General features: G+C 65.7%; 5 protein-coding genes across 5 annotated transcripts; 4 read left to right on the top strand and 1 right to left on the bottom strand.

The window, feature by feature from the left end:
- Positions 1-2,088: 2,088 nt before the first annotated feature.
- On the top strand, positions 2,089-2,758 carry EMIHUDRAFT_56408 (putative ABC transporter; the record flags this gene model as incomplete). The annotated part of the gene is made up of 2 exons (XM_005792464.1): positions 2,089-2,562; positions 2,639-2,758. Coding segments are annotated over 2 exons (594 nt in total), but the record flags the coding sequence as incomplete, so codon positions are not given.
- A 144-nt stretch (positions 2,759-2,902) lies between these two features.
- EMIHUDRAFT_251283 (hypothetical protein) lies at positions 2,903-3,871 on the top strand (the record flags this gene model as incomplete). The annotated part of the gene is made up of 3 exons (XM_005792463.1): positions 2,903-2,908; positions 2,992-3,115; positions 3,315-3,871. 3 exons carry the CDS (start codon positions 2,903-2,905, stop codon positions 3,869-3,871), a joined length of 687 nt encoding a protein of 228 aa, XP_005792520.1.
- A 439-nt stretch (positions 3,872-4,310) lies between these two features.
- On the top strand, positions 4,311-6,291 carry EMIHUDRAFT_460375 (hypothetical protein; the record flags this gene model as incomplete). The annotated part of the gene is made up of 7 exons (XM_005792462.1): positions 4,311-4,523; positions 4,668-4,769; positions 4,838-5,002; positions 5,036-5,196; positions 5,368-5,746; positions 5,810-5,927; positions 5,978-6,291. The coding sequence occupies 7 exons, from the start codon at positions 4,311-4,313 to the stop codon at positions 6,187-6,189; spliced, it is 1,350 nt and encodes a 449-aa protein (XP_005792519.1). The 3' UTR covers positions 6,190-6,291.
- Positions 6,252-7,460, bottom strand: EMIHUDRAFT_251281 (hypothetical protein; the record flags this gene model as incomplete). The annotated part of the gene is made up of 3 exons (XM_005792461.1): positions 6,252-6,321; positions 6,687-7,057; positions 7,407-7,460. 3 exons carry the CDS (start codon positions 7,458-7,460, stop codon positions 6,252-6,254), a joined length of 495 nt encoding a protein of 164 aa, XP_005792518.1.
- Positions 7,461-9,481: 2,021 nt separating this feature from the next.
- Positions 9,482-9,922, top strand: EMIHUDRAFT_251280 (hypothetical protein; the record flags this gene model as incomplete). The annotated part of the gene is made up of 1 exon (XM_005792460.1): positions 9,482-9,922. A coding segment is annotated over one exon (441 nt), but the record flags the coding sequence as incomplete, so codon positions are not given.
- Between the last annotated feature and the right edge of the window lie 59 nt (positions 9,923-9,981).

The following is a 9,981-nucleotide window of genomic DNA, read 5'->3' as shown; positions in this document are numbered from 1 at the left end:
TGTGGCCGCCCTTATACCAGAACCGGTGTGTATTCTTTTTGTGCCAGGGAGTTTTGTTGCAAGAATTCTTTTTGCGGCTCCGGTGGTGAGCCTGTGTGTGTGCCATTGTCGTGCCAGTGTGCTGTGAGAGAGGCTTGTATCTTAAGAATTCTTTTTGCAAGGAGGCATGCCGGGGAAGGTAGGGTAGGTCTGGGCGCTTCCGTCGGGTTTTTTCCTCTCTTCACGCCGGAATTTTCACAGCAAAAAAGAAATTTTCGGCGAAAATCACGACGTCAACCCTCCCCAAGTGGGTGATCTGGGTGCTTGTAGGGCTTGATAGTGGCCTGCCATGTCACAGGAAGGACTGTGATTGCAGGAGAGTACCGCCAGCCATCACTGTAGTTGGTATAGTACCCCACCTTCACGAGGCCCGTGATTTCTTTTTTAGTTTCCCATAAGTAGGGTAGGTAGGTAGGTAGGTAGGTAGGGGCACCGCAGGGGCCGGTCAGGTTTTCCCAGAATTTCAGCATGCTGGCCGCATCAAGCAAAAAGAATACACACCTGCCAGAACAAGAATTTCGGACGTCAAATTTCACCACGGCGAGCCACAAAAAGAATTTTCGGGGAACCGTCCTCCCCCATCAGACATGCCGTCAGATAGCGACGTCACTAGCACACCCAGAGTCCCAGAAACCCCGAGGAATTGCATATTAGTGCCCCTATGTGTGCTGTGTGTGATGCACGCCCTGCGAGCGGGGCAGGACCGCGCTGTCCCTCGCTGTGTCATCCGTGCGTCGCCCATCTCTCCCTGGATATGCCTGCTCTACTTACTTATTTACGATGCTGTGGTTGATGAGTAGAGGCTGGCTGACAGCTGAGTAGCTCCTCCCAGTCAGTCCCCAAGCGAGCTTTCCTATGGCAAAGGCTGGAGCGAGCGAGATTTCCTAAGGCAGGCTGGCTGTGGCAAGGCAGGCTGGCTGTGGCATACAGCTGAGCCTCCCTCCCAAAGCGAGATTTCCTAAAAGCCTGGAGCGAGCGGCCGGCAACGCGGCAACGCAGGCTCACTTTTAAAATGCATGCGCCATGCCAGCAACCATCCAATAAAAAACAAATATTATTTCAGCCAACGACATCCACGACAAATGGTTGTTGGAAAGGTAAATGACTCGCCGGGATTCGATCACTCTCCGTCGTCCGTCGGCGCCGGTCCGCCGGAGCCAGGGTTTGCGTGCCACGCGGGCGACGACACGGGATGAAGACCGAGGGCCCAAAGACCGACGTGGCGGAGGCCCCCAAACGGGAGGAATCACGTGCGCATAGTAGCGCGTACCTCTCGCGGCATCCTCAGCCCCCGCAGAACATTGGGATTTCGCTCGCCCGCGCCATGTTTCGGGATCCGCCGCCCCCCCAAACCTACTTGGCGCCTGCTTAGATGGTGGCCTGGCGGCACTCTTCTACTTTGCGACGCCGCTCGACATCGTCCTAACCTTGAGCGGGTGCGTTGCCATGATTGGCGCCGGAGTGTGTCAGGTGCAAAGCGCCGTGCCGCTTCCCGTTGCCCATGCGGCGGCAGAATGAGCAGCCGCCCAATCCGCCTGCACAGATTCTCATGCTGGTTGTGATGAGTGACTTTTTCGACGCCGGCTGCGGCATCGACGGTCTGGGTAGCAAGGGCCTGGAGCTCTGGAAGCGCATGCTGCTGGTCGGCTTGGGCGTTGGCGGCTGTCAGGGCTTCTCGACTCTTTGCCTCGAGATGGCAAAGCACCGGCAGATTGCAAAGTGGAAGAAGGAGTACCTCAAGTCCATCCTGCGGCAGGATGTCGGCTGGTACGACGTGAACCGGCCGCAGGAGCTGTCGACGCGCATGGGAGACGCGATGGTGCAAATTGAGAAGGCACGCTTCCCCGCGAGCGGCCGATCTTGTGTCTTGAGGCCCAAACACTGCCCGCTTCCGCTTGCTGCGGCCACCGCCTGCGGCCGCGACCTCCGCGCCGCCAGACTCCACTTGCGCGAGGGTGGCTCCTGTCGTCCTGCCGGCTCACCAGCCAACCTCGCCGTCAAATGCTCTCCGCAGGCGCTGCAGGGCTCGAACGGCAACATCTTTACCAGGGGTACTCGCTCGAGATTGCGGCAGGCCAGGTGGTCGCGCTGTGCGGCCCGTCGGGCTCGGGCAAGAGCACCATCATCGGGCTGCTCCAGCGCTTCTACGACCCGCAGGCGGGCACTCTGATGCTGGACGGCGTCGACATCCGCACCCTCAACCTCCGCTGGCTGCGGCAGCAAATCGGTGTCGTCGGGCAGGAGCCGGTGCTCTTCGAGGGCACCGTCGCCGAAAACATTGGATACGGCAGGGAGGGCGCGACGGAGGGCGAGATCGAGGAGGCGGCACAGCAGGCAAACGCGCACGGCTTCATCATAAACGACCTCGGCGACGGGTACGCCACTCAGGTGGGCCTGCGCGGCGGACGGCTCTCGGGGGGCCAGAAGCAGAGGGTCGCGATCGCGCGCGCGCTCGTGCGCAAGCCCGCCATCATGCTGCTCGACGAGGCGACTAGCGCCCTCGACAACGAGAGCGAGAAGATCGTGCAGGCGAATTGGCGCGGCCCCTCCCCCCCGCGCGCGATCTCGCGCGATGTCCCGCAACCTCCTGCGACCGCAGGCGGCGCTCGACGAAATCATGTCGAAGATGAAGCGCACGACCATCACGATCGCCCACCGCCTCTCCACGATTCGCAGCGCCGACAAGATCGCGGTTATATCGGGCGGGCAGGTGGTCGAGCAAGGGTCGCACGACGAGCTCCTGCAAATCGGCCCCAAGGGCGTCTACTTCCAGCTTGTCGCGGCGCAGCAGTAAAAGCGCGGAGCTTCCGACCGGGACGCCACAGGGGGCGCCGCGGTCTCAACACTGGCTTCCAACATGTACATGTATGTAGTGGTGTACATTCCATTTAAGTTCTCTTAGGAACCGGTTTCAGTGTCCAGTCGCGAGGACTGCTCGTCTACGACCGAGAGGGGCACAGACCCCGAGGGACCGATCTGCGGCTTGTCCGGCGCGCGCGGCACACCGCCTGCAAAGCAGAGGGCAAGAGGCGCGACGCCGTTTTGGATGGCGGCGTGGGGGCTGTCTCTGGACTCTGTGCGCCTGCAGCAGATACGCAGGGGCACAGATATGCAGTGCTTGTAACAGCCGCCATTTGATTTTTTTTGCGAAAACCCATAATGGCCGACAACGCAGGACAACGCTTCTCTCGCCGACCTTGCCCGAGAGCGGCTTGCACGGCGCGGACCGCCGCCGCCGCCTGCCGCACGCTCTGTGGCGCTCCCTGCGGTGTCAGGCTGGAAGCTGCTCGCTGCGGTCCTTGTGGGCTGGGCTGCACTTGCCTGGACGCAGCGGTCAGCTTGCGGCTGCGGCGCCGAGCACAGCCCAGAACAGGCGCTTGCGGACGCGCTGAGCGGCCTTGGCCAGCTCCTGAGCGGCGCGAAAAGTGCCCGGTCCGTGCAGCAGTCCTTTGGCCAGAGCATGGAGCGGCTGCAGCAGAGCTGCGGCTCGCGGCTCAGCTCGGCTGTCTGCCACACCTCCTGCTGGATGGCGGGCAAGGAGCTGCAGCGGTCGATCTGGTGGTCGTGCTTCAGGCGCGGAGGCCACGGCCTGCCTGAGCAGCCGGGTGGCGGTGGGGCAGAGGGCCGCGGAGCGGGCGGGCCTACCTCATGGCCGGGGCTGGTGGGGGAGAAGGTCGGGCACGCCGTGCGCCGCATCTCGAGCGAGCGGCCGGACGTGTCCGTGCGCGTCATGCGGGAGGGCGACATGGCGACGATGGACTTTGATGAGGCACGCGTGCGGGTCTACGCAGACGAGTCGGATACCGTGACGCGTGCGCCCATCATAGGCTGAGACGCCCGACACGGCACAGGTTCGACGGGTCCATGTGAACGGAGCCGTCCTCGGGATCCGCGGGAACCCTGTCCTTTTTTGCTCAGCGCGCCGATGCTGTGGCGGTCGGTTTAACTATTTTGGTCGGGAAACCCGTCTTTTCCGCCACTGGCACTGCGCTCGTGCACTGCGCTCGTGGCGTCGTGGGACGTGAGAGAGAGATTTGTTTTGTTTTGGGACGTGTGGGGCCCGTGCCTCGTCTCGTCCGAGGAGCGAGGAGCGAGGAGCGAGGTGGTGGTCCGACGACCGGGGTTCGTCCGACGCCGCGAGCGCGACGCGGGCGGCCGCCGGTGAGCGCGGGGTCGATTTAGTTGTAGGTAGGTAGGTAGGTAGGTAGGTAGGTCGTTCCTACTACGGTTTGGAAAAGAATGTATCAGAAAAAGAAAGCCGAAAGCTGCGCATGCGCGAGCGAGTCGAGGCTAGTTGCCCCGCCAGCGACCCCGGACGTGCCCACGCCGCGATTTTCCACGAGTCGCAAGATTTTTCCTGGGAGGCTCTTCGCGACAGGGTAGAGGTTACGGTGCGGCGGCAGACTGAGGCAGTCAACACTGCGGCCGCACCACAAGGCGTCGGCGAGACAGAGACGCAGGCGAAGCGGTGGGAGAGCCACTTTGTGCGGCACGCGGAGGCGGCGACGCCCTTTTTCAAGGAGCGGCGAGGGCTCCTCCTCATGTTCCCACAGCTCCTCGGCGGCGGCGGCGGCGGCGGCTGCGGCGGCGGCGGCGGCGGCGGCGCGGCTCCAATGCGCGTGCTTGAGCTGGGGTGCGGCAACGGATCGAGCGTGCTGCCGCTGCTGCGCGGCAATCCGCTTGCTCGCGTCCACGCCACCGACCCGTCGCCCACCGCCGTGGCTGACACGGTCCGGAGGAGGAGGAGGAGGGCTCCCGGTGCGCGGAGCCGGGAATGCGACGTGCGTGTATGCTCTAGGTGCGTCGGGTGGAGGAGGCGGGCTTCTCCGACCGGCTCACGGCCGAGGTCCCGCCCGGCCTCACACGCCCGTGCTCGCCGGGGCACGGCCCGTTCGACGCCGTCATGGCCCTCTTCACGCTGTCGGCAGACAGCCCGCGGCGAGCGGCGCGAGAGCGCGGCGCGGTTGCGACGTGCGTGTCTCACGAGTGCGGATAGGCCATCCCGGGCGGAGACGACGCGGTGCTCCTCTCGGCCGCCGCGGGAGAGCTGCGGCCGGGCGGCGTGCTGCTGCTCCGGGATTGCGGCCTCTACGACATGCGCCACTTGCGAGACGCTGCGCGCGGCGAGCGCGACGCCACCCTGCTACCCACAAACAAGTCTAGCACTCACACATCGTGATCATCCTGCTACGCGCAACCCTTCATGCACGCACACCGCTGCCTACCTTTGCGCCTGCCCCGAGCAGGCGCCACGCCCGTCGACACGGCGGCCTTCCTGCGGCCGGGGGGGATGCACCGGCGGTACTACTCGCTCGCGGACGTGGACAGGCTGGCCGCGGCCGCGGGGCTCGAGGTGGTCGAGAGCCGGTACTTGTGCGTCCGCCTCACCAACCAGCGGCGCGGCGTGCACATGGACCGAGTGTACGTGCACGCGGTGTTGCGGCGGCCGGTGGGGCACAGCAGGCGCCTGCTCCACGCCAACTCTCGGCTGCGCATCTTCGACGAGCGGCTCGGTCCGGACTGCACCGCCAGCGTCCACCACGCGGTGCCGGCGGTGCGGTGGCAAGTCCTCGATGCGAGCCAGCCGACGCCGTCGCCCTTCTTCCACGCCGCGGGCTTCACGGCGACGGTGCGCAACGTCTCGCCGCACGAGCGGCGGGACATCTGCTTCGAAGTGCTCGGCGAGCCGCTGCACGGCGAGGAGGAGGTCGCGCGGCGGCTGGCCGCGCCGCGCTGGCCCACGGCGCCGGGCCAGCGTCTGCTGCTCGAGAACGCGCTCGTGCGCATGTGGGACTTCCGCGCCAGCCTCGGGATGGACCGACTCGCCTTCCACCAGCACGTGTTCGACAATGCGTGGGTGGTGCTCGGCGACGGCGCGGCGCTCCGCGGTTGGCCCGCCGGCGAGGCTCGTCCCGTCACAACGTCGTGGAGCGAGTAGGCGCGGCTCTCAACGTCTACACGCCGGTCGCCGGCGGCGGCGCCAAGCTCGAGAAGACGGTGCATTTTCACGACGGCTTCGTCTCGTGGACGGTCGTGCGGAACGGCGGATTCGACGCCGACGGAGAGCCGCTCGCGCCCACGTGCTTGCACAGCGTCGACAGCGCAGTTCCGTCCGTCGAGTTTCGCGAGTATTTGATAGAGCTGAAGTAGCAATCCGGAGCAGCAATCTCACGAGCGGAGCCACGCCTGCTCTGCATGAATCGCCGTTAGAATTACCCCGGTGCCGGCACCGGACGGTGCGGGTGGTGAATCGACGCACTCGCACAGGGTCCCGCTTCGATCCTGTGGCATAGAGCTTCCTCGGTGGCACGCGGAGCGTGCTTTATCATGTTCACGTTGGATCCGTTGTCGAGCTGGCACCTGAGCCTCGCTGGTTCGGTGGGCGCTCGCGGGGTGCCCCGTCTCGTGTGCGTTGCGCCGGTCTCGGCGGCGTTGACGGAGGCGGCGAGGGCGCCGGCGGCGAAGAATACACGGTGCTGCTGACGGATGACGGTGGTCGCGGCGAAGCCGGTGGCGGCTATTTTGTCGAGGGAGCAGAGGCTTGCGACGACAATGACGGCGAGGGCTGCCCGACCGAGGAAGCGGGCGCAGCGGCCGGCGTTGTGGTAGAGGGCTGGAGCTGCATCGACGGCGGTGATAACCAACACCCCTCTCTCCCGATGGCGGCGAGGCTGGCAGCGCTGCGTGCAGCGTCGCCGGCGGCTTCGACAGCGTGGCACGCGGCGGCGACAGAGTTGAGGTAAGCGCGGCCGAGGCGAGCACGGCCTGCACTGTCGGCGAGTTCAAGAGCACCGACGACGGCGACGGCGGCGCACGCGAACGCGGCTCCGCGGGCGGCGAGGGCGAGCAGGAGTAGGAACGCAGCGCCGGCGGCGTATGCGAGCGCACGCCCGTGGAGCCCGCGGATCTCGGCGCGGAGCTCGGTGATGGCAGCGGCCTGCTCGGTGGTGAGGGCATCGAGCTCGCCGAGCTCGCGGTTGGCTGCGGCGAGGCCTTCAAAGGCGCCATTCTTTGCGGCCTTGGCAGCGAGGGAGGCGGCGCGTGCGTCCTTCTCTGCAGCTAGGGCGGCGCTGGCAGCGGCGTTGGCGGCGTCGGCGGCGTCGGCGGCCTCGGCGCTGGTGTGCGCAATGTCGCCTCGCAGCGCGGCGAGCTGGCTGGTGTAGGCCTCGAGCCCGTCGTCGTGGGCGTTTGCAGCAGAGTCGCCGGCGGGGGTGGCCTCGGCGCTGGCGGTCTCGAGGGCGCCGATGCAGCCGTCGTCGCCGAAGACGGCGTCGTCGGGGACAGCGGCGCGGAGGTCGGGGAACCTGGTTTGTGGAGCTCCCGCACCTGTCTAGACAGTCCTGAGCTTGTCCAGACAGTGTCCAGACAGCGTCCAGACAGCGTCCAGACAGCGTCCAGACAGCGTCCAGACAGCGGCACATGGCTCCACTCTTCACAGTAAAGTCTCGCAGTCGTGGCCGGACGACCCCTGACAGCACCCCTGCCGAGGCCACTCCCCCCCCACCCACCCACCCACCCACCCACATGCCGCTTTCTTTACTTGCCATTGAGGGGGGGGGGGTGCGTCTAGACAGCAGAACTAAGAGCGAACTTGAGAACTTGAAGTTTGAACTTGTAGTTTGGTCTTGACAGCTGTCTAGACAGCTGTCTAGACAGGCCCTCTTCACAGAAGGGTCCCCACAAAGTGCCCGCGAAGAAGTCGGGCAGAGCGGCAACTGTGGCGGCAACTGTGGGGGGCAACGCCAACGTCGCAAAGGTGTTGAGGAAAGGGCAGAGCAAGCGTGGACACGCATTGGTCGGGTGCCTTGCTGCAGCCACGGCCCCGCGCCGCAGCCGATGAAGAAGCTGCGGGCCGGCAGTAGGCACATCGACCCGCCGCTGCGCATGTGGGCAAAGCGCGAGCCCAGCAGTTCAGTCAGGCACGCACGCTGCACCCACGACGGCGGCCTCGGGGCGCGCGCGACCGAACGCGCTTGCGGCGCCGCCACGCCGTCCTTTTGCATCGCCGCCGGACCGCCCTCCCTCCTCCGCGACAGCCGAAAACGCGGCGCTTCTCGCCGCCCAAGCAACAGCAGCAGCAGTGGCAGCGAATCTTCGCGTCGCTGGTGCACGCGGTGCGGACTCGCCGCAGTCTGGCGGGCGCTCGCCTCGCCCGGACCAGGCGTCCGAGCAGGCTGTGACCGCGGCCGAGGCGGATGATCGGGATGGGCGGGTGCCGGGGGAGGCGGCGGAGGCGGAGGCGGAGGTGTCTGAGGGGTCGACCATCGATTCGGACACCGACTACAGCGACCTCCGACTCGGCGAAGGCGCGTGCTGCGGCTACGGTGGAGGCGGAGCCGGAGGCGGCGGAGCCAGACAGCGTCCAGACAGCGTCCAGACAGCGTCCAGACAGCGTCCAGACAGTGTCCAGACAGCGTCCAGACAGCAAAATCGGAGCGTCTAGACAGCTATTCAGACAGTAATAGCACTTGAGTGTACACAGCTGATTGAAGTAAAGGGGAATGATGCAGCTGCCTGCCAGAGCAGAAAGATTCCCTAATTCTCTCCACTACAAAAAAAGTCCAGTGCGGAACCGAGATCATGGCCCCGAATGCCGTGCTCTCTAGGAAAGGTGCGGGAGCTCCACAAACCAGGTTGGGGGCGGGCGCCTCGGCGGCGTTGGCCTCTCCCTTGCCGATTTCCTCCTCGCCGTTGTACTGCTTGTTGGCGATGATGAGGACCTTGCGAGCTGCCCTACCGAGCGGCTTGTCGCCCGGGCCGTCGACCTTGGCGGGGACGGGGCCGCTGCGGCAGACGACGCATGTGCCACGGCGGAGGCCGCCTGGGCACACCTTCTCGGCAAGGCGGCGGTCGATCTTGCCGGCTTGGAGGGCGGCGGCGCACTTGTTGCACTTGGTCTCGCGCGGCGGGGCGCGCTCGTCGCGTGCGCGTGCGGCGGCTGCTGCGGCCTCGGCTGCGCGGGCGGCGTCAGCAGCGGCGGCGTGCTTATATCCCCTCGTCCGACGCGAGAGTTTTGTGCGAGGCGTGAACCGCGCCATTCGCTCTCACCTGGCAACCCTGTCTGCACGTCTCGCGCGCGCGTGAACAGGGCTCCAGGCCCCAAATGACGTGTGTGTGTGTGTGTGTGTGTGTGTGTGAGTGTTAGAGAGTTTTTGTAATTTGAGTTTTTGCTCACGAGGCGTTTTGACTTTTGTGCTGTCCGGAGATGCTAAAATCTCTCTCGAGACGACGCGTGCGGCTCTCACACCCTCACTGTCGTCGCATGCCACGTTCTTGTTTCTTATCACCCTACTGTGAACAGCTGAACTCGCTGCAGCATCTCTCGGCTCGGCCTGCCAGCCGTCGAGTGCTTCGCCGCAGACAAACGTCCCCTGGCTGGCCATCCGGCACGGGACGAACCTGCTGCCGAAGGAGAGAGGCGCAAACAGCCACATCTCTGATCATGCTCTCGCCGCTGCATCTCGCGCCGCTCTATGCCTTCGGGCTTCCACGCGTCCGCACGGCGCAGGGCTGGGTGGTCGGCTCACGCGCTGCCGATGGCGTCGAGCGCTTTGCGGGCATTCCCTTTGCCGAGCAGCCGGTGGGAAAGCTCCGCTTTGCCCGAGCCAGCCTCTCCGAGGTCCCGTTCCCGGGCGGCGTGCACGACGGCCGGCTGCCTGGCCCGCCCTGCATTCAGAACCCCGCGGGTCCCATCCGTGCTCCGGGAAGTGAGGAGCCGCCTCAGTCGGAAGCGTGCCTCCACCTCACGCTGTGGCGGCCCGCCGCCAGCCAGGAGCCGGCTGCTCCCCTCCCGGTGATGGTCTACATCTTTGGTGGCGGCCTCTGCGGCGGCAGCGCCAACGTAGTCTCTCTCAACGCCTCGCGCCTCGTCGTGAGGCAGCAAGTGATCGTCGTCAGCGTCTCGTACCGGCTGGGCGCGCTCGGCTTCTGCCCGCTCCCAGA

This window comes from Emiliania huxleyi (assembly GCF_000372725.1).
Source record: "Emiliania huxleyi CCMP1516 unplaced genomic scaffold EMIHUscaffold_1070, whole genome shotgun sequence".
Lineage (NCBI taxonomy): Eukaryota > Haptophyta > Isochrysidales > Noelaerhabdaceae > Emiliania > Emiliania huxleyi.
The sequence above is the reverse complement of the archived record's forward strand: the minus strand, read 5'-3'. Positions and strand labels throughout refer to the sequence as shown.